This window comes from Papio anubis, chromosome 2 (assembly GCF_008728515.1).
Source record: "Papio anubis isolate 15944 chromosome 2, Panubis1.0, whole genome shotgun sequence".
NCBI classification, from domain to species: Eukaryota; Metazoa; Chordata; class Mammalia; order Primates; family Cercopithecidae; genus Papio; species Papio anubis.
The window spans coordinates 77,988,571-78,012,538 of NC_044977.1; the positions used below are offsets into that span (position 1 = coordinate 77,988,571).

At 37.7% G+C, this 23,968-nt stretch overlaps 1 protein-coding gene and 1 long non-coding RNA gene across 2 annotated transcripts in view; one reads left to right on the top strand and one right to left on the bottom strand.

Moving 5' to 3' along the window:
• Positions 1–20,413, top strand: part of LOC116273647 — a 36,933-nt gene extending 16,520 nt beyond the window's left edge. Inside the window, exons 2-3 of the long non-coding RNA XR_004181949.1 lie at positions 18,185–18,251; positions 20,184–20,413. This is a non-coding gene — a long non-coding RNA (uncharacterized LOC116273647). The remainder of the gene's footprint in view (positions 1–18,184; positions 18,252–20,183) is intronic.
• PTPRG (protein tyrosine phosphatase receptor type G) overlaps positions 383–23,968 on the bottom strand; it is a 729,284-nt gene continuing 705,698 nt past the window's right edge. The window contains exons 17-26 of the mRNA XM_031662790.1: positions 18,122–18,218; positions 13,558–13,640; positions 13,231–13,365; positions 11,921–12,055; positions 9,523–9,695; positions 8,011–8,146; positions 7,248–7,394; positions 4,815–4,908; positions 3,726–3,802; positions 383–3,241 (exon numbers count right to left, since the gene is read on the bottom strand). Coding sequence (XP_031518650.1) covers positions 3,059–3,241; positions 3,726–3,802; positions 4,815–4,908; positions 7,248–7,394; positions 8,011–8,146; positions 9,523–9,695; positions 11,921–12,055; positions 13,231–13,365; positions 13,558–13,640; positions 18,122–18,218 — 1,260 coding nt within the window. The 3' untranslated portion in view covers positions 383–3,058. The remainder of the gene's footprint in view (positions 3,242–3,725; positions 3,803–4,814; positions 4,909–7,247; positions 7,395–8,010; positions 8,147–9,522; positions 9,696–11,920; positions 12,056–13,230; positions 13,366–13,557; positions 13,641–18,121; positions 18,219–23,968) is intronic.

Below are 23,968 nucleotides of genomic sequence, written 5' to 3' on the forward strand. Positions count from 1 at the left end.
AGCTTGGCGATTGCTAATAAGGCTGCAGGGAACAGGGGAGTGCAAATATCTTTACAAGGTGTTGATTTCACTTCCTTTGGGTACATGCCCACAAGAAGGACTGCTGGATCTTATGGTAGTTCTATTTTTAACTTATTTAGAAACCTCCAGACAGTTTTCCATCATGGCTCTACCAATCTACAATCCCATCAACAGTGTGTGAGAGTTTTCTTTGTTACCCTCACCAGCTTTTGGTATCTTTTGATTTTTTTAAAAAACTATCCTAGTGGGTGTGAGGTATTTTGATTTGCATTTCCCTGAAAGTTAATGAGGTTGAGCACCTTTTCATATACCAGTTGGAACCATCTTTATGTCTTCTTTGGAGAAATGTCTATTCAGGTCTTTTGCCCATTTTAAAATCAGGTATTTCATGATTGAGTTGTATGAGTTCTCTACAAATTTTGTATATTAACCCTGAGGAGATTTTTTATCATCTGTCTTTACAGATGAAGACACAAGGCTTTGGGGAGAGGGTCCATAAATTATCTAAAATCACACTGCTAATAAATGGCAAGGGATAGAACTTTTTTGGAACATTGTGTGTGAGTAAGTAGGTTGGCTGTATGTACAAGGCAGTTTTAAAAGAAAAGTAAATCTGTCAATGTTATATTTCAAGAGGGGATAACATAGAAAGTCTTTCAGCCTTGAATCAGGCATGCTTTAAATGTTCATCCATTTTAAGATTAAAAATAGATATGCAGGCTTGGTACTTGAATTCTGTCCCTGAAAACTATGGGTGCCTAAGAGAAAGTTAATTGTTGCATAGGTTGGAGACTGTGAGAAATATGATTATGATGTACACCACGTATCCTAATCAGCTCAAATAGCAAACTGTAGTTTTCCTGTAGTATATAGGTTCCTATGGGGCATTTTCCTGAAGATGCCTACCTACTATCATTGAAGTCAGAAATAATTCTGAATAATGTTCAAAACAAAGAAGGCTTTGTTTAATCTTACATTGTTGCATTAGAAATGAGCCAACAGTCCAATAAGACTTATCACCCTTTCAAGTTTCAATATAGCTTATTGCCAAGTACATTTTTATTTTTAAAGCTCAGCATAAGGGGAAACAGATTAGCAACTGGGTTTAGTCTATACAAAAGAAGTCTGTAACTGTCGTGGGTTTTAACAGGTTTTGTCCAAGGACACTGATATTAAAGATATAAGGTAATGAACAGGGCATCTAAATGTAACACATATGCACAGATTAAGCACAGGATTTATTAGTGGATGTGATCCTGGGTAAATTAATCTGAACCTTAATTTCCATATCTGGAAAGTGGGAATAAAAACTACTTACCTTAAAGAAATACTATGATGGTAACATGAATAGTAAATTAACTAGCTTAAAGGCTACTAAAGGGATTTGAGTTATGGTAGAAGAAAGGTAGAAAAAATGTTTCATCTTGAAAGTCTAAGAAAAATAAATGCTACTTCTTAATTTAGCAGGCACACTGGTCTCATGACTGTTTTGCTTACAACTATATTTATAGGTCAAAGATATCTGGGCATCTTTGTACTTTGTGAGTTAGAAAGCAGTGACTTTTGGGCTCCTTACAGAATTATGATCTGGTAAAGGTATAGCAGTAATAATACAACAAACAAAAAGAACTCAGAGATATCAGTCTTTAGGAAAAACTGTGCAATGATGAAACTCTCCATCTCAGAACTGAGAGGTCAGTTGTATATGATTCTAATCTAGCCTTCCGAGGCCTCAGAGAGACACTGAGATGGCATGTTCCTATATCCTCAGTGTCTGCAGAACATGTATCCACTTATTTGGTCCAGTCTTCTCCCAGCCTCCCCATACAAATGAGCTGCTGAGTAGATGCTTTATGGTGATTGCCCTCTGTTAAGTGACAATAACAAAATACTGATTCATCCAACAAATGAACGTTTTAACAACCCTAAGTGCCTCCAATTTCCACATGCCAAACAGAATAGACCCTATTGCCAGCTAATTTGAAAATTTACACTCCAGCTTTTAGTTTAAGATTCTCAACTTTGTTGCCATTCCATCATACAGAAGCAGTTTTGGTATCCTGAAGCTGGAGCAAAATGCGACAAAGTGAAGAAGTTCCTACTGACTGGGCACACAGTCAAATGCATGTCACCAAGACTGGGGGTTCAGTCACATGCTGTTCTTCTTTGATTAAAAAACTCATTAATCTGACTATCATAAAGGCAGATCCTCAATGTTTTCTGTTTTTACCTTATGGGTTCACATGTCCACATAGTAACTTTTATAGACCCAGCTAATTCTGAAACTTAAGTATCCACAAGATCAAAGCAGAAACGTTTAAGTCTGTTTTACAAACTTGCTCACCCTTCTGTATAGTTTAGAGACTGAAATAGAGAAGGACTACGGGAGGGGAAAGTGGTAGCAGCTTAGTCTTAAAGACTTTTAAGTTGGAACAAAATAGCCTATCCCTGCAGTAGATCTGACTTGCCTATGGAATGGGAAAAAAAGATACATTATTAGTACTTTTGACACAATATTTTGGGGTAGGATATACAGCAAAATGATTATAAGCATGGTCTCTGGAGACAGATGACTCAGGTTGAAATCCTGGCTCCATTTACTTGTGTGTGCTCTTGAGCAAGTTTGTTCCCTCAGTTTTCTCAGCTATTATGTGAGATAATAATAGTATGTATGTCTTAAGATTGTTGAGGATTAAACAAGTTAATACATGTAAACACAGTTACATACTCAGTACCTGTAAGCTACAATTATTTACTTTTCAAAAGTGACATACAGCAGGTAAGAGGTTAGTGTAGTCATACATTAATGAGGTTACTAAAAACATTTTCAAAACCTTCTACCATACCACCACAGACAGTATAATTGAAGGGTGATATCAGTAGCATCAGAGAATCAAGTAATGGGATACTGATAGGGACAGTATTGTGAGAATATGAAAGGAATCTCTATAGACTTCAAGATGAGAATTTAAAAATTTTAAATTCCCTCCCTAGCATATATGGTTACTATAGCCCTATGGCAAAGTATCAGAGTAATTTATGCTTGTAGCCTCATGGGCTCATTAATATATAGCAGATGTGCTTTACTTACCAAGCTCTGGTTGTCTGGCAGCATGACAATGATCTGTGCGTTATGATCCCAAATCATTCGCCAGAAATCTTTCGTAGTATGTGGCAGAGGATGCTGAGTTATAATAAATTCATTGCTCCTATAATAGCCCTTCAGTTGGGAAGACAAAAAAAAAATCAGTGAATATGAATGTTTTATTTTAACTTTGTGGTAGTAAAATATATTCGTGAAATAAGATAGCATTGTTTTGACTACACTAAAATAATTGAGAAAGGCATTCAGTACATTTGGCTAATTTTTAGATGTACTTCTGCTAGCATTGTGCAGACAAATTTCTCTCCATGTGCAGTTCACTTCTAGTTACCCCTGCTGTTTTCACTTAACAGAAATTTCAACATTTATTCAAAGACTAGATGTGTGAAATTAACAATAAAATTAATTCCTGAAGAAGCATTCTGCTTAATTTAAGCATTTTTGTACCCCCAAAAAGTTTCCAGATACAGAAACCTCTCTACTTTTCGTATTACACATGGAGAAATTATTTCAAAAATGACATCAGTCACACAGGTGGTATCTGCTCTTTAACACCTTTCAGTTTAATTGACTTTATTTATAATTAACTGTTGACTCTCACCATGATATAAGAAGCATTAATGTAATCTGTTCCTTTCATTCCAGGCAATGGTGCAAGACCCACTCGAGCACGTTCAGCTATCATATGGAAAAAACAAAAACACCACATTTGCCTTATTATACACACAGAACCAACAGCTCTTTCTGAGATTTGCTTGATGAATAACATATCCTCCTGGCTTCCCTTTCTAAGACTTATCTATATTTTTAAACAAGCTCAAGTGTTATCAGCTGAGGCAGAATGTAAAATGAAATTTTGCTGCACATACCCAGAAGGACCCAGGCATTGTAGGAATACAGTTTTACTGTGGGAGAGATTTTTACAGCAGATCAGTAACAGAATACTTTATATGGACATGACATAGGGTTTTAGATAACTTTTGACTCTAATTTGTTATTCCTACAATTATACCAACATATACTCTGCCCTTTTACCAACCCCTTTCTCCATGTCTGCCTACGATGTCTACCCCTTTCTGCCCACAATGGTCTTAGAGGCCTTTTTCATTAGAGATAAATCTCCCCAATGATCACCCATGTCTATGTCTATGGCACGCAGACAGCTGTGTCCTTAGTTATTTATACAAAGGTCACCCCCAGTCAACAGTGCCTTGATCTCAATAGCCACAGTAACTGAATAATGTGGTTCTAGTTGTATAGATTAATCCAGGATTCTAAGTTGTAAAGGAATGTTAATGCCACAGCAATTACAGCTTTATTATTATTTTTTATGTTATAATATTGTAGAAGTGACCCAATTCTTACATTCCAAGGTGAAATGAAGCTGTATTCTATGTCAGATAGATGCAGCAACTTGCTGACACTGATAGCCACCTCTCCCAGTTTCATTAAACTACCTTAGTTGAATAAGCATAACATTTTCCCTTTTGGTAGTACCAGGTAAGAGGCTGGTATAAAGTCATATATTAATGAGGTTACTAAAAGGACATTTTCAAAACCTTCTACCATATAGCCACGTACAGTACAATTGCAGGGTGCTATCACAATAGCATCAGAGTAGTGGCTGTCTCTGTACATAACATACAATCCAGTATAAAAGATCACTAACAAACTGATTTTAAAGGCTTACATGGCACAACTGAAGAGTTTCTGTTCTTTTCTTTGTTACACTCTTTCTGAGCACTAAAACATTCCACATATTTTGCATTACATTGTGTGACCAACTGAAAAAGAAAAAACATTTTAGTCTTCATTCAAAGATACAATTGATAGCATTTGCTTGATGCTTTGGCAAAAATCCCAAGCAGATTACTGATAAACAAGACCATTTTTGTGCCACAAAGAACCTTTTAAGACACAGGGTCTTGCTCTCTTGCCCAGGCTGGAGTGCAGTGGCATGATCGTAGCTCACTGTAACTGTGATCCTCCCACCTCAGCTTCCTGAGTAGCTAGGACCACAGGTGCATCATCAGCACAACCAGCTAATTTTTAAAATTGCTTATAGAATTGGGGTCTTCCTGTGTTGCCCAGGCTGCTCTGGGAGTACAGGTGTAATCTACCATGCCCAGCCCCAGAGAACACTCTTGTGCTTTCCTAGTGGTACTTCTCTCAGTGACCTTGATTGCATCTTTCTTATTTCTACTATCAGGCCCTAAACAGGTGCTGTGTGCAATAGATATTTATAGAACTATGTGGATTCTTCTGTTATATGATGTCACTGCTGCTGTGAATTTTTTTCTGTGATTCCTCACTGGCATAAAAGACCCAAGTGAGTCTACATTAAAAAAGATTGCCTAATGCTATTTATTATGAGCTAATCATGTTTCTTGAAGATAAAGGAGTACTTAACTAGTTCTCAGTGCATTTCTGTTGAACTGAACTAACATTGTTCTGAGGCTGTTATAAGTAACCAGCCCAGTAGTTTGGTTATTATTCCTGTTTATGTAGCTTGGTTGAACTATTTTGTCAACCCTATTTTTTGGGGGGCTGGCATCCATCTTAATGGAGTACATGAGATCAGTGTTCTCCTCCAGATGCTTTAGTAAAACTCATGGTCCCTGGATATAATTTTCATTTTCAAATTTGACTCTTTTCTTCTTCATCTTGAGCTCTAAAATGGTTAGTGCCTGTAAAAGAACCAACTACCTGGTCGCATTTCTTTTTTTTTTTTTTTAAGATGGAGTCTTGCTCTGTTGCCCAGGCTGGAGTGCAGTATCGTGATCTTGGCTCACTGCAAGCTCCGCCTACCAGGTTCACGCCATTCTCCTGCCTCAGCCTCCCGAGTAGCTGAGACTACAGACGCCCACCACCACGCCCAGCTAATTTATTATATTTTTAGTAGAGATGGGGTTTCACCGTGTTAGCCAGGATGGTCTCAATCTCCTGACCTCCTGATCCGCCCACCTCGGCCTCCCAAAGTGCTGGGATTACAGGCGTGAGCCACCATGCCCAGCCGCATTTCTTAAATGAAGTTTTAAAGTATGTATAAAAAAAATTGAAGAAATGAAAAAGGCAGAATGTAAGAAATGTTGGTACTTAATATTTTGTAAGAATTCATGTTAAACATTTACAATGATACACTGTGTCCTCATTATTAATTACCTCATGGTTTTATAGTAGTTAGAATGTTAATTGGGAGCTAAAAATGTTAAATTACTTTTATGATTGAACTCAGTGAAATTAAACTATTTTTCATTTCATATCACTTGGTATAATTTGCTTGGCAGTCTCATTTCTTCAGCTGAGATTCAGATGAAAGTTTCAGAGTCTATGGAAAGTTTTACCATGAAAACTAAAACTGTAGATTCATTCTTTGAATCTTGATACAAAGGGAGAAACTATTTACATACAGGACAATGTGCAAAATAGAATTTAAAAGACAAAGATAAATAGGAAAGCACTTGGTAACTGTAGAGGCAATGTTTCAAAGTTAGAAGCAACTTTGATTTGTTTATCAGATGACTGAGCCTTAATTATTTTAATAGTCTTTATAATCTCTCTTTTTCACCTTCACTTCAGTCAATTCCATATAAACCTTAACAGCTTTTAAGCTTCTTCATGTCCCTATCAAAGAAAAAGAACAACCATTTAGGAAAAGTTAACTTTTCTCTAGTATTGTTTAGTAATTCTTTTGAAATTTCTAAATTATCTTCTGAAATAGTTTTTGAAATAGGCATATTTTTAGGACAATATGTCTACAAGTAATCATTCTTAATAATTAAGGTAAGATAGATTAGTTCAGAAAAAATACAGAGGATATTTTTTGGACTAAATGAGTGACTCTAAAGTACTATGTTATTATGGCCAGGGGCTGATGTTTATGTTCAGATAAAGTAATAAATTGCTCAGAAGAAAATACAACACTGTATATCTACTTGAACACCAACAATTCATACATGGTCAAAATCGTATTTTCTTTTGCATCACATTTAAGGAGTACAAGGAGTACAAACAGTAATCCATTTCAGTGTATAGATTAATGCAAAGAAGACATAACCCCCAAACTCAAGGCATTTAAAACATTTCCTTGCTTTATGCCAAAGAAACTTATTCAAAGCACTACCTTGAATTGCTTTTCCAGTCGTGTCTTTCCTCCTACTCCTGGTATAAGGATGCTGTTAACATAGCTGTGCAGCTGATTTGAAGATACTTCAGTCTCCTTTCCAAGAATGGCTTCCAACAAGGCATCATGGATGAAAATGTACTGCTCCTAAGAGGTACAATACATGGTAGTCACTGAGGGAGAGTTAAGGTTTAGCCAGTCATTCATGAAGTGTACCTTTGTTTAATTCTGCCCCTAACAGGGACCTCCCAGTGAATTCCTTCAAGAACTTACAGCTAGGTGATTTGCTCCAATACTCACTGTATCAATCCAAACTTACTTTACAGTAGAGACTGTGTTAAGTTTAGCTCTGTATTCTATACTGTGCCTGGATCACGGTATTCTATACTGTGCTTATTGCTTCTACTCAATAAGCAATCAAGAAATTGTGTTCAATGAATGGTTTTAGAACCATCCTCTCCTATGTATTTCTCAGGCCAGACAACATGTTTAACTTCCCCTACCATCTAACACAGCTCTTGAAACAACTGTACCTGTTTCATAAGTACTTGTGTAGTTATTTAGGAATCCCAATGTTAAGATCCATACAGAAATAGAAAACTATGATCCATAGAATAGTATCATGGTCAGAATGTCTTCTAATACAAACCTGTAAATTACTGCAAGCCCTAAAAGAATGAATCTGTCTCTTCACTATCATTTAACAAATTTCAGTTACAGCATTTGCCAGAATCTCATGAGGACGTTGGCAGCTACTCCTTACCTCAGTCTGGACGAGGTAGTTACGCTGTGTCCTGATATGCTTCAGGAATCCCAGGACATTAACTGTGCTTTTGTCTTTTATCTGTTGCAGCATGCTGTCTATTACAATATAGGTGCCTGTTCTGCCCACACCAGCGCTGTAAGAAATGAAGACACTCAACTGGCACTTTTGTTTTATCATACTGTTAACTTTGGATTCGAAAAATTACCATCTAAACCCCATTTATTTTATAATTTTTTTGAGACAGAGTCTCACTCTGTTGCCCAGGCTGGAGTGCAGTGGTGCAATCTCGGTTCACTGCAACCTCTGCCTCCCGGTTCAAGCAATTCTTGAGCCTCGGCCTCCCGAGTAGCTGGGATTACAGATGTGTACCACTACACCCGACTAATTTTTTATCTTTAGTAGAGGTTTCACCATGTTGGCCAGGCTGGTATCGAACGCCTAACCTCAGGTGATCCGCCCACTTTGGCCTCCCAAACTGCTGGGATTACAGGTGTGAGCCACCATGCCCAGCCTAAACCCCACTTAGATAACCTAGTATAGGTGACATGTTATTCATTTAGCATTGCAACGTAAATCACCTAACAAGCGACATCTATTTGAGTACCAAAGTTTAAAACAAACAAAAAAGAGGCAAGAATGCATTTGCAAATGAAATAGAATAAAAGTATTTTTAAACAACCAACTAAAGTCATTTAGTATAGCTGACAGAAAACAAGCTTTATACAAGGATTTCCCAGTGCTTTTGAAAAGGTATTTTATATGGAACATATAAACTAAAAATTTAAAAATGAAATCTTTTCATATATACTATAAATATTGTTACTTAGAAGAACCTTTCAGAAAAGCCATTTACAAAAACACAATGTCTATTGTAGTGTGGAACGTTCTTGTGCTTAAGGTAATTATTTTTATTTATTAGGATCAGGCTACACTTTTCCTATAAACAATGGGGATTTTGTAATTTTTTTTTTTTGGGTCAGGGTCTTGCTCTATCACCCAGGCTGGAGTGCAGTTACATGAACACAGCTCACTGCAGCCTTGACCTACTGGGCTCAAGGGATCCTTCTATCTCAGCCTCCCATGCAGCTGGGACCACAGGTGTGTGCCACCATGCTGGCTAATTTTTTTATTTTTATTTTTTGTAAAAATGGGGTCTCACTTTGTTGCCCAGGCTGGTCTCAAATTCCTGGGCTCAAGCGATCCTCCCACCTCAGCCTCCCAAAGTGCTGGAATTACAGGTGTTGGCCTCCACGCCTGGCTGATATTATTAATAAGATGATTTTATAAAAACTAGAGATCTAGTTTTTAAAAAATCACAGAAGCAGCAGATGATTTCTTAATGTTATAGGAATACAGCCTCTTTAAGACTATGGCAGGTCTTATCCATCCCAGTTTCCAGTGGAAAGATTCAGCTTCTAAGTGAAAACAGTAGCAGTCATTGTGGTCCAAGGTCACTGAGGCCTAAGTCCCCTGCCCCATCTGTTTCACATGTTGAATCCCAGGCCCTACCTGCAGTGCACCAATACAGGGCCCATTTCTGGCATCCGAGCTGCTGAGGATCTCCTCACGAAAGTCAGTACTGGAAGGGCATACTCGGGAACTCCCATGTCAGGCCACTGCGTATAGTGATACTGGATCACTATCCTTTCATTCTGACGACCCTTGGGATTTCCCTTCTGACCCTATGAGAAAAGTGAAAAAAGATGTCTTTAAGGTGAGGGGTGGACATTCTGGAAAAAAATAATGTAAGGGTGTCAGGATACATGACCACTGATCACATTCACCCTAATCACTGTTCCCAGGCTAGTTTATTCCCTCTTGTAGCCAACTTTCATGCCATTAAATGGAGACTTTACCAAGCTGGATATGAAGTGTCACTATCACTTAGAAGAGAAGACTGTTTAAGATTGTACTAAGAATGAATATTTAGTATTTAGTATCAGGTTTTTTTGGATTTAAAACTATCCAAAGCACTTTTAATTTTCCTGCAAGGCCTCCATTTCCTGATTTTCTGCCCCCAAGTTCAGATCTTAGTACTTTGCTTTCATGTCTCTGTAGGCTATGATTTTGATTCCTTCTCCACTGTCCAGGCTGGACCTTCAGGAGCCAGAGTGCTGATTGATGCTGTAAACTATCCAGGAAGCGATGGGAAGATTTTAAGTGTCAAATACTTCTGTCTTTAGAGTCAGAGGCAGTGTCTCATTTATGTGTCACTTTCATAAATGACTTTTTCAGAGTAGTTTTCCTTTGTCTGAACTTTTTACATTTTAACTACTTTAGATGAAATATTTCCCCAAATAAATAGATTACTTGCTATGATACGATTTATTATCAATACCTCTATAATTTCTAAATTTTGGATGACTCAGGGTCATTAATCAACATTGAAGCTTGAAGGGTGTCTGGTCCTGTGCTGTTGTACAAAGGCCCATGATAGCTTTAATTTAATTCTTCTGTTAACTCTCATTTTTCTACTTTTTCCTGTTAGTTTGTAAAACACCTAAAGTTCCTATTTGACTTCTTCCTCTGACTTAAGCTGTTTCTAAAACAAGAGTAAGTGGGCCCTGTTTAAATACCTGAAATATTCCCATCAGTTGGGCTTTATTAGTTTTATGCTGTTATTGATCATCTTGAGCCAGCCAGCAGCTCTATTTCATAATAGAGAATACAGATGTATTGCTATGCTACTGATATTCATGTTATTTCTGCCATTTTGGGAAATAAATATACATAGAAAGGACTGTTAACCTGGGATAACAGATGGGCTTTGGAGCCACTGAAATTTTATATAAAAATGTGAGTAAGTGTGAATATAAATGGGGCAAGGAGGCTACAGTTTTATCACATTTTCCAAAATGTCCAAGACACCAAGAAAAAAAAAATTATCCCATTGCTGCAAACAACTGCCATACCTACGTTCTGAGGAATAACTACATTTTTAATGAACATCTATTTATAGTTCTTAATACAGTAGTTCCTCCTTTGATGCAGTTTCACATTCCTGAGGTCAGTCACAGTCCAAAAATATTACAGTATTTTAAGAGAAACAGTATATATTCATGTAACTTTTATTACAGAATATTATTAATGTTCTGTTTCAGTATTATTGTTAATATCTTGCTGTGCCTAATTTATAAATTAAATTTTATCATAGATATGTATGTATAGGAAAATACATTGTATAAATAGGCTTCAGTACTACCTGAGGTTTCAAGCATCCACTGGGGGGTCTTAAAACATACCTTCCACAATTAAGGGGGATTGCTGTACTGCTGTGATGATCGATCTAGGATATTTGTTGTCACAGTGGATTTTGAAAAAGAAACTGAGATAACCTGAAAACAGTATTTCCACAAAATGTGATTCTCAGGGTATTAGTAATTCTATAGAAAAGGGTATTATTGTTAACATCAGTGCTCTGGTCACTTATGTTCACTGTAAATTTCTAAAATGGTGGGGAGATATATATTATGTAGCATTCATTTCCCATTCTTGAACAGCAGAATCTGCTGTTTACAAGAATCTTACAGGACAAGTATTCCTTGGAACACACTTTGGGAAACAATGCTTTATATCTGTCAGAAAATTGGAATAAAAAAGCTAAATCAAACAGATGCTGCCATATATGCTGAGTATTACCAAAACCTAAGAGTATGATTTTTTTTTAAAATGAAGGCTGTTCATGTAGAGATTAAAGAGCTCAATCAGGCCAGTTAAATTCTATTATATGCTTTGCCAATACCTTTCACACCATACACCGATGTCAATCAAAAGAGTTATGAAAAAATGTTTTAAAAATACTTTTTAGAAACAAAGTTGGTTATGAGATTTGGCCTTGGTTGTACAGTAATTTTCATACAAGCATAAAAAGGAGATGTCCTGGCAGCCTACCCAATTCATTCCATACCTTTTTCACTTTTGTATTTCTGACTGAAAAACGACGAACAGTGTAGCAGGCATGTACTTTTGTGCTCTTCAGCGTGACAATAATGTTTCCATACTCCTCACTATTCTCTGTTGGCCAATACTGATCACATTTTCGCTGCAGAAAGAAAAAAGTTGTAAAGTATAACTGCAATCTATGTCACAATTCTATTGATAATGTAATTTCAAACGACAATGTTAAAACACAGGTGAGATTGCCATTTGACTGAAAAAGGAATACATGAGTTGAACTGCTTAAAGGCAGGTGTGACCTCTGACAAGGCTGATGGCTTGGGATAAGTTTGTGTAAGACCACGTGAGAAATGGGCGTAGTATTTATGATCACCTTTCAATATATAATGCATTTTTAAAAGGGACCAAGAAAGAAACCTCTATGTCTGACCTGTAAGAAATGTGGGTAGGGTTTGTTATAAAGGGAGCTTAAGTATCATTTGGAAGGCTGGAAGGCTGGGTTGGATTCATGGAAGGTTCTCTTCTAACTGTGAGACTCTTCTAGTTGTAACTTGGATCACCAAAAATAAAACGGACTCTACAACATGAAGCAGTGGTGATTTTGAGCAGGGAACCTGAAGCGTAGCTTCTTTTACTTATTTATTTTTTTGTTTTTATTTTTTAATTTTTAGTTTTGGGGTACATGTGCAAGATGTACAGGTTTGTTACATAGGTAATCGTGTGCCATAGTGGTTGGCTGCACCTGTCAACCCAGTGTGGTGATTCCTTGAAGTGTAGCTTTTATTCCAGCCTAAATTAGCATCATCTAATGTAAACTCATAATCCAATAAATTCTACAGCATTAATCATTTTTTAAAAAGATCCTCTTAATGATGGTCAAACTGTTTAGGCAATTTTTGCTTCTGCCAATCTTAACTATTAGTAGTTCCTTGTTTACACCATGCTTCTTTCAACTTCCCTGTTTACTGTTCTGTCTGTCCCCTGTACTTAGAACACCCTTTCCTTCTCTTTTTAGCCCGTGTAATTCCTCCTAATCATTGTTCAAGTATTAGCTCCTTTAAAAAATCTCTGTACAGAGGAATATACAGAGGATACATTGATTCATTTTGTAGCATTCCACTCATCTCTATCATCACATTTACTCTTATAATGCCTTAAGCTCTCTTTCCTACTGAATCATAAGCAAGGTAGAGCAGAAAGAACACTTTTAATTTCCGTAGCTCTTTATACCTTGTTAAGTTCCTACCCTAAAGCAAGTATTCCACAAGTATTGTTTGAATGAAGGTGCATTATTAAGGTAGTGAGTCAAGAGGCTCTTACTCTTCCTTTTTCCACAAGGTTCGTAATCATCACAATGATTCCAGTGTTTTGTTCCCAAATCATCCTCCAGAAATCTTCAAATGTAGACTTCAAAGGTCCTTGGGTGGCAATGTAGGCTTTTGCTTTGTTGTAACCCTTCAAAATGACACAGCACAAAGTAAGATGAAAGCTGTTATCACAGAAGACCAGTAAATAATTCAAATGCTTTCCATATTGAATGGGCTTTGTTTTTAGTGAAAGCTCTGTACAGTATTAAAATACATTAAACAGTTTCTGCTGCAGTCTTCAATTTCCAGAAACAGGTTTATAATAACAGTTCTGACTTACGTCAACATAGTTTGCATTAATGTAGTCGCTGTGCTTAGAGTCTTTTCCTGGTAAAGGTCTTAACTTCACCCTACTGTGATCATCTATAGAAGATAAGAAAAAAAAGCAGAAATAAAATGTGTAATTCAGAGACTAGCACCATTCTCAAGCACAACACAAGGCAATCAGGTAACATGACATCTCCCAAGGTAGTCTGAGAAAACTTTTGGCAGAACAACTAAATAGAGCAAACCCATCCCAAAATATAGAGCCACTCCTACATCTCCTGCTCTTAGGATGCAAACTCATGTAAAACCATTTCAAATTGTAGTCCTCCAAAATTTCCTTATTCTATATTTTAAAGCCAAGTTCAAAGGTACTTGCTTGTTCTGTATTTTAAAGCCAAGTTCAAAGGGCTTTGATTATGCCCTGTGCCCGTGTTCCCTCCCCATTAATACAAATATAAAAGGGTGACTGATCTATTAAGTCCAAAACATGTATTAATAGTTTCAGGCAATTCCATTGCTAATTCACTTGGATTCCCTGCTACCCTAACAGAACCTAAGTAATTGAGGAAACCAGAGCTTTTGTTAAGAGTAATCTCATTATAGGAATCTGAAGTTAATGTTCAGATTTTAGGATCCACTCAACCTCAGTTAATGAACAAAAGTTGGTAGGGAGGTGATGCATGATATGTGTATCTAGTTGCCCAATAGAGTGAGCTTGCTTTTTTAAGGATAGCAAAATAAGTAGAAGGAAGCTGAGGTCATAATTTTCCCTAGGTAGAAACAGAATGGGCAAAACCCAATTTATGTTTCTGTTTATAGTCATTATCATAAAAGTCTAGTTGAAAAAGAAGTCCAATGAGTGGATCAGCATAGGCATTACTGACCTCAGAATATATCAAGCAATTTTTGAGAGCCCTCTATGTTTTTGGAACTGTGAACTGCTTTTGTTGTTCTGACAAACTTTCAGTTTAGAGTTGACATGAAACAGGTGTTGCTTGATATAAACAGGCCCCAAAGGAAAAATTTCTCCTAAGGCATCTGGATCCAAACTGTTATGCCTTAGTAGCCATTAACTGTATATTGTTATTTCTTAGACTGACAAATAAGACATTAATAGATCAATTTTGGAGGTGATTTGGTGACACCCACATATACCTTGAAAGTTGTGATGAATCATGTGTCTGGCTCATTCACAGTCTGATTTTACTTGTTTCTATTATATTTCTATGCTATTCTTAGCTATATAAAGGCATTAATATAGGGGTAGATGAAGGCAGGCAATGTGCCCAGAATCTGAGTGGCCAAGAGAACACCAAAACCTAACTCCCTGAATGTTTAAAAATAAAATTACATCTAATTTGAAATTGTGAAAGTAAAATCACAAATGAAGTTGTGGAAGTGCAGTTCACATTTAACCACAGATGATGGTTTTCTAGCAAAACACCATGACCTTTGGGCACATCACACATTAGTTGCTTTGATTTTCTCCTCCTTTTCTGCCACAATACTTTTACCAAGGCAGTAAGTAATGTTTGCCATTCGAAGTAAAGGATACTGTGGTGGAGAGAATGGTGTGTGTGTGTGTATGTATGTATAAGGCACAGATGTATATATATCCTTGCCTGATTTCTCTGGTTAGAAAGGAGGTATATCTGGATAGACAAATCCTCATAGTCACAGCAGTGGTGAGCCTTGATTGAGTGAGTTGGCCGACAAATACTGCCAAAGTCAATCCAAAGACTGGGAAGAGGTTTGACTTTCTTCCTTGTTCGCCCCTGCCTTTTTAAACCAGTTCATTTTTTCAGAAAAGTAGAACAATCAATCCTATTCAAAAGTAAGCTGGAGTTTTTGTAACATTTCATTTAGAAGTAAAACTATCTTTGTTTATAGAGGACATCGTGTATATAGAAATTCAAGGAATCAACCAAAAATAACTACTAGAAACGATGGATTCAGCAAGGTTTTAGGATACAACCTACAATTGTATTTATATACACTAGCAATGAGCAATTCAAAAATAAAACTAAGTAAACAATTTCATTTACATTAGCATCAAATGGAATAAAATACTTAGGAATAAATTTAACAAAAGCAGCACAATAGTACAATTCAGAAACAACTGTGGAAAGAATAGCCAAAACAATCTTGAAAAAGAGGAACAAATTTAGATAACTCACATTAAGAAAGTGAAAAGACAATGCACAGAATGAGAAAATAGTTGCAAACTGTATATTCAATAAATGATCTGTATCCAGAATATGTAAAGAAGTCTTACAACTTAACGAAAGACAAAAGTAAGCCAGTTAAAAAATGGTACAGGATCTGATTAGATATTTCTCCAAACAAGTTATACACATGACCAATAAGCATGAAAAGATGCTCAACATCACTAATAACTGGGGAGATGCAAATCAAAACTATAATAGGATACCACTTCATACCCGTTAGGAAGGCTGTTATTCTTTTTTTTTTAAACAGTAAAAGTTGGTGAGGATGTGGAAACATTGGACCCTTTATATATTGTTGGTGGGAATGTAAAATGAATAGCCACTTTGGAAAAGAGTTTGATAGTTCCTCAAAATTTTAAACATAGAATTATCATATAATCTAGCAATTGTACTCCTAGGTATACACAAAAAAGAACTGAAAATATCTGTCTACATAAAGACTTGTACATGAATGTTCATAGCAGTATCATTCATACTAGCTGAGAAGCAGAAAATAAACAAATGTCCATCAAATGATGAACAGACAAAATCCTGTATATCCACACGTTAGAGTATTATTCAGCCATAAAAGGGAATGAAGTACTGATATATGGTACAACATGGATGAATGTTGAAATCATTATGCTAAATTAAAGAAGCCAGACACAAAAGGTCACATATAGTATGAATCTATTTATATGAAATGTCCAGAATATGCAAAACCACAGACAGAAAGTAGATATAGGGTTTTTAAGTGCTGGAGAGAAGGAAGAATTGGGAGTGCCTGCTAACAGGTTTCTTGCTGAGGTGCAAAAAATGTTCTAAAATTAGATTGTGGTGATGATCATACAACTCTGTGAATGAATATACTAAAACCTCACTGAGTTGTATTCTTTAGGTAATTTTTTTTTCTTTTTTTTGAGACAAGGTCTTGCTCTGTTCCCCAGGCTGGAGTGCAGTGGCACAATCTTGGCTCACAGCAACCTCTACCTCCTGGGTTCAAGTGATTCTTGTGTTCTTGTGCCTCTCCAGTAGCTGGGACTACAGGCGCATGCCACCACACCGCATTAACTTTAGTATTTTTTTTTTCCAGAGTCTCTCTCTGTCGCCCAGGCTGGAGTGCAGTGGCACGATCTCTGCTCACTGCAAGCTCCGCCTCCTGGGTTCACGTCATTCTCCTGCCTCAGCCTCCCGAGTAGCTGGGACTACAGGCGCCCACCATCACACCTGGCTAATTTTTTGTATTTTTAGTAGAGACAGGGTTTCATCGTGTTAGCCAGGATGGTCTCGATCTCTTGACCTCGTGATCCGCCCGCCTCGGCCTCCCAAAGTGCTGGGATTACAGGCGTGAGCCACCGTGCCTGGCCAACTTTAGTATTTTTTGTAGACAGGGTTTTGCCATGTTGGCCAGGCTGGTCTTGCACTCCTGGCCTCAAGTGGTCCACCTGCCTCGGCCTCCGAAAGTGCTGGGATTAAACAGGCGCGAGCCACTGTGCCCGGCCTTAAATGGGTAAATTTCATATGGTATGTGAATTATATTTCACTAAAACTTTAAGAAAACATTATACAGTACTGTTCAAGTTTTAAGTGGTCCAATTTAAATGCACTATTATATACAATTCTATGCAATGTAGTCCTTACCATAATATATGTTAACTATAAATATCTATGCCCCTACCCTTAGTATCAAAGCATATATTATATGCCAGTGAGCCAAGCCCCACGTGTGGTCTTCTAGCCATAGAAGTAGCTTGTGCTCCTAGGGTATTCCTTGAGGCTCTGTATGAAGAATGTCCATTTGTTTGAGTCCCTAACCTACAGAATATTCCTGACCATGGAAATGTGATAGATAGGGGTAAGCACATGGACCAAAAGGCCTGGAGGCTCATCATTTAAGGTACAAACCAATTATGTAGTTTTTGAAAGAATGCTTTGAAATTCAGCTTGCTTGATTCAATTCCCAATATTTTCATTCATATTAAAATATTTGGCCCCTTACTATCACACCGGTCTTTTAAGTGGGGGGGAAAAAATTAGGCCCTTACAGACAATGTCAATATAACCAAGTGACATTCAAATTTTGGCTCCCAACATCTGATATGACATCACTTCATGTGAAAATAGTGAAGCTCCAAACATTTTCTTGCAGTCACCTTATTAAGCTCTCTGAGCTCTGACAGCCTAATGAACGGCTAAGGGGGAAGAAAATGTCCCTACTTCTACACTGTTGAAGATGGGCTAATGAGAGGTTAGCTTGCAAGTATCATTCTTTCTTGGCATCCTGCTTCTGATTGCTTGGCTTTCAGCTTATACCCAGCATGAAAATTTAATTTCCTCGCAGTTGAAGATAGTTTAAAGTTTATTACTCACATGCTAAAATGTTGATGTATCTGTTTTTGTGCTTGTTTTCTGGATGATTGGAATGTTCTGCAGTGATGTTCATATCAGCAGTACAGCGCTGGACTTCCTAGTGAAGAAAACAGCAAGATTATAGACACAGGTTAGAAACAAAGGAACACCATATATATTTAAAGGCATAAAGTATTTACTTACTCCCTAGCCACAGCCACCATTACCTCCCCAATCCCAGCTTTGGATATAATTATTAATATATTTATAACAAGTTTATGAAGAATGTGAAGGTATAAAGATTTCATTCTTTACTATTTCATCAATCATCTACTTATTTCATCCAGTCTATGGGTGAGAAAAATATTCAAAAAAATAGTCAACCATGATGAACAGAAAAGAGGTCTGATAAAGCTCTGATGGGAGCACAGAACAGAGGAAGGCTTTAGACAGTTGAAAAAATTTACCCGAGTCTTAAAGAAAGAAAGGGAATTTCTAAGAAGTATAATCTCTACCATGATTTGCAATATGCTTAGAGGCCTTACAGCCTCATTTTATCATTGTGAGGGTGCACTGACTTTAAAGACTCAGTGGTGAAATAACCCTAATAATACCCCAACTAATGGTTATATCTCATATATACAGTCTTGACAAATTATTTGTGAACTCTAATATTTTAAAAGTTATCCTTCTTTGGAAAAATAGCAGTAGCAGAAATAATGCTGTTATCCTACCTTGGCCGTGGATATAAACATCATCTATTAGCCTAATACAACATTGCTGAAAAGCCAAATTTTTCTATACTATATGCTTCAAACCCAAGAAAGTACTGGAGCTAACTAATAAGGAAGTCATTAGCAGTGCACAGCTGCTACACGGAGCCTGAGCAAAGTAACACAACATTATCAGGAGAAATGTTTTACACAGAACAGATGTAGCAGAGTTTAGAAGCATACAGACTTTTTTTCACAAAGGAGTTGCCTAGCAATTATGGATGTTTTCCATAGTATTTACATTAAACATAATGAAAACAATGAACTGGGTTGTCTTTTATTTTCACAAAGTACGGCCTAGGGAGAAGTACACTTCTTCTCTAGAAGGAGGAAGTTACTGTACTCAAAGAATTTAAGGTATAAAAGCAAAGAGTTTCTATCTGTTGAAAGAAACAGTATTCAATGACTTTCCAATTGTTGGACACTGTAAATTGAAGTTTCCATAATTATAGTCCTTCCCAGCTGTCCATTTAAAAAAAAAAAAAAAAAAAAAGCCCCACAGGCATTAATTCAATCCACCTTTCGGGGAAAGTGTGTTTCATGACAGTTTTTACCCATTCCCTACTCTTACTAAACTCCAATATTTTCTGTTCTAACATAGTTTATAACCTATGGTTTGGAAAACATTGGTTTAAGGAGCTTTAAGGCCATCCTTTGGCTCTTCCCTAAAATGAGATAATAAAGTGTGATCACAAATCAGTCTACATAAGAAATGAGCAATGCCAGCCAAACTTAGAATATTGGGACCTGCCTTTTGAAACTGCCTTATAAGACCTGAGGCATGCTCTTTTGAAGAGTTTCAAGGCAGATAACTTTTGAAAATGGATTTGAAACAAGTTTTTTTTCTTTCTTTTTTTTTTTTTGAGACGGAGTCTCGCTCTGTCGCCCGGGCTGGAGTGCAGTGGCCGGATCTCAGCTCACTGCAAGCTCTGCCTCCCGGGTTTATGCCATTCTCCTGCCTCAGCCTCCCGAGTAGCTGGGACTACAGGCGCCCGCCACCTCACCCGGCTAGTTTTTTTTGGTATTTTTTAGTAGAGACGGGGTTTCACCGTGTTAGCCAGGATGGTCTCGATCTCCTGACCTTGTGATCCGCCCGTCTCGGCCTCCCAAAGTGCTGGGATTACAGGCTTCAGCCACCGCGCCCAGCTGAAACAAGTTATTCTTTTGTTTTCAGATTCTGAAGGTCACACCTTTGGCATGTACTTCTTCAGGGTTGAGTTGTTCAGCTATCTTATGCTGAGAGATTGTGGCTTTTAGTACCTTAGTCTGAGATTTACTTTGTTTATTGATGTTTTTTTCCTGTTGTATAGATCTGACCACCCTAGCTACGGACTGAAGTTGGAGCCTCTTTTCTAATATAATGCAATTGAGCAAGACTGCTTGGGAGCAGCTGTCAGTATTGTTTAAAGCTGTCATTCAATATGGCCAATCAAACTTTTTGTTATCTAAAACCCTTTATCTGATCTGTTGCCTCTATTTCACTTTTCCAATTATATGAATGACAGAAACAAAAAATTGTAATAAATATTGTCAAATCTGATTTTATTAGAACCCATGGGGTTTGCCTGAGGTCTTCTAATTTTGTCATGTAGATAATTATGTGATCTATAATTCCTTGCAGTACTGCCTGGCTCATTTAGATGCTGATAATATCATCTGATCCTGGAGTGGCTTTTCTCCATCAGAACTGCCATTTCAACATTAACATGATTTTAATAGGTGTTAAAAACCCTTTAAAGAGACACTGGCCAATGGAGTAGGCATTGTAAATTTACCTATTCAGAACTCTGATAGTTTAAGCTTGTTTATATTTTACTCTCTATATAACAAAGCTAGAATTCTCAAAAAGAACAGTTTGAATCTTTACAGGCACATAAGCATAGGAGAAGGCCAACAGAAAACAGGTTTAAAATAAAGCAAAAAATCGAAGACTGAACAAACCCTAAAATTTGATATACCGAGAATTTTAGGGAGGTGACGTAGGCTAAATCACTTCCTACCTAGAGTCATTGATGCAAGAGGCTGTTTAAAGAGCACTTAAAGACCTACTGTCCTACTATACTGTGGCTCAATTCAAAAAAATAATGCAATAAAACATCTAGAAATCTTTCAGATTTCTCAGTTCCAAAAAGGTAGCTGAGAATAAATTATTTGGATCTGGTTACTAAATATTAGACCAAGTAGGGGTAACATTCTTAGTGCCTGAGTTCAGGCAGCCTACAATTGTGGTAAAGAGACTGTTCTACAGAAGACTCATGGGTTTAGGTCATGGAGTGACCCAGTGCATGTACAGTGTTGGACACAGAACTGGCCTTTGACAGGTGCTGGTTACACTGCAACTTTCAGCCCCTACTCTCTTCTGCTCAGGGTTTAAATTGCTGCCAGACTGATTTTCTTCGAACGCTGTGCTGACTTTATTATTCCCTTCCTCAGAAATGTGTGGAGAGATTCCACATTCCCTTAGCCAGGCTTTCAAGGTCCCATCTTATCTTCCCCTCCCTTCCCAATCCCAGACAATATTAACTCCATACCCTTTGAAAAGACCATTTGATTTCCTGCTCTTTGCTTTATTGCCATTTACCTTGGTAAGAATGCCTGTTCTCTTCCTCTATCCAAATCCATGTATCTTTATCTAAAATGACTGCATTTGCCCCCCAGAAAACTAACCCATCTTTGGAGAGTATAACACAGCATTATTATCCTGTAGCTGGTCTCTAACATAAGAATTATTTTTCATGAAATCTGGCTATCTCCCTTTTATCTCCCTCTTCACCAAAATCTTAAACAAGTGTGAGATCTCATAACCATTTAAAAATGTTTTTCTTAAGATATTTAAGACTCAAACTGGCATTTTTGTCGAAAAGGCTCAGGAAACTAACTCTACAACAAGCTTATCCAACCCATGGCCCACGGGCCACATGCGGCCCAGGATGGCTTTGAAAGCAGCCCAACACAAATTTGTAAACTTTCTTAAAACATTGAGTTTTGTTTGTTGCAATTTTTTTAGCTCATCAGCTGTCATTAGTGTATTTTATGTGTGGCCCAAGACATTTCTTACAATGTGGCCCAGGGAAGCCAAAAGAATGGACAGCCCTGCCTACAGGCTCATTTTCTGACCTCTTGCAGGCAGCAGTCGGTGCAGCATTACACCTCTGACCAGAGACTTCCCTATTATATGTCATCAGCAGCCCTGGACATCTCCCTTCATTCCCTAAAGTGATTGTGGCCACTGGTCCCTCAGAGCATGGGCTCAGGTGGACAAAGCTTTGTTCTTTTGATTTAAGATGAACTAGCCTAAATTTAGCACAACAGGTTAACTGTAATAGAGGCAGTCCCCCAAAGGATCTTGTCAAGGGGCTGTGGACCTTTGGCCTCATCCTGCACTCCTTTAGACTTCTGATTCTCCCAGTCCCTGCCTGTTAATTTTTCTGACTCATGGAGCTTTGGAGTGCCTTCCTTTTGAAACAGTATGCTAGCACTGGTCTTTTGGAAGCCTTCTGCATTATGTTTGTGGGGGCTGAAGAAGAGTCTGTCAATCTTTTAATACTACTCTGGGAAACAACTCCCTGGGAAGGACAGTGAGGTTAAAGTTAGCTCAGGTAGCCAAGGGAATGGTGTCATCCAATGCTATCACAAGAAAAAGACTGACGTTGTTTCTAGTGACTGCAAATACTGTATGATGCCACTTTTCACGGTCTCTAGAATTTATCTGACAAGAACAAAAAGCTGGCTTACATTACAGCAACACTTCTAGACAGAGTCAAAATTAGCAGTGAATTGTTTTTCTCATTCGCCAAGCAGTAAAGTTCTGAAACTATGATAGTTATTCACCAACTTTTTACTTCCGAGATGTTTAAACATGATGGGAGAGAATTTTTGCTGAAATCTCCAATGAAAATACATAGGTGCCTTTCTCCTTTGCACTTCTTCAGAACTTTATGCCTGTACAATAGCACTTATTTTGCTTTGTCCTGTTTCTGTTTTGGTTGTGTACACTCTGGCCTCCCCTAATACCAGATTGAACTCTTTGAGGGCAAGGACTCTAATTCATATTTGTATCTTATATTATGTCCAGAGAATGGCAGATCATCAGTAACTGTTAGATGGGTTGTTTTAGCTCCTCTTAATGTCCAGTTGTTAACTTTTCAATTGTATTTTTCAGCATTTTAAGACTAATTTTAGGCCTGCATGTTGGATACGATTTTTATAAGTCACACTCTCAGCTATCTTAGAAGGCTTGAGACCATAAAGATCATGTAATGGGCAGCTAATACTCCTAGTTGGGGGGTGGTTCGTAATTTGGCTGCTCTCCCCACCTTTTTGTATTGTTAAGGCACTGTGGCACTATCAGTGCTAGTCACTTGCAAGCTTGCTTATTTCTCCTTCTGACCTTGGCTCATTACAGGACATTACTCTGGCTTTTTGGTGTTTTTTTTCCCTGAGACAGGATCTTGCTTTGTCGCTCAGGCTGGAGTGCAGTGGTGCAGTCATAGCTCACTGCAGCCTCAATATCCTGGGCTCAAATGATCCTCCTGCCTCAGCCTCTGAAGAGCTAGGACGACAGTTGTGCATCACCACACCTGGCTAATTAAAAAAAAATTTTTTTTTGTAGAGACGGAGTCTTGCTGTGTTGTCCAGGCTGGTTGGGAACTCCTGGTCTCAAGTGATCCTCCCGCCTTGGTCTCCCAAAGTATTGGGATTACAGATGTGAGCCACTGTGGCCCAGGACACTACTTTAATGAGAGTCTGGATGGTGTCAAGGTGAACCATGTGAGTTCAAGTCGGATACCCTGGTCTTAAACCCTGCTGCTGCCATTTCAAAATGTAGCCACCCACAGCCTCAGTTTTCTCATGGGTAGTTTTGTCATCAGTAAAATGGGGACAATAAGATAGCACCTACGTCAGGAAATAGAATGATCCATGCACAGTGCTAACTACTAAATGCTAGCTATCATTATTCCAGGTAAATGGGTCTGGAAATCTGAGACTGGGATTACCTTAACTCTCTTACCATAATAAAATTTTGTTTTTAATTACACAAAATCTTTTTCTATCCTTTCTTATAAAGCCTGTTACTATCTGATTATAAAATAGT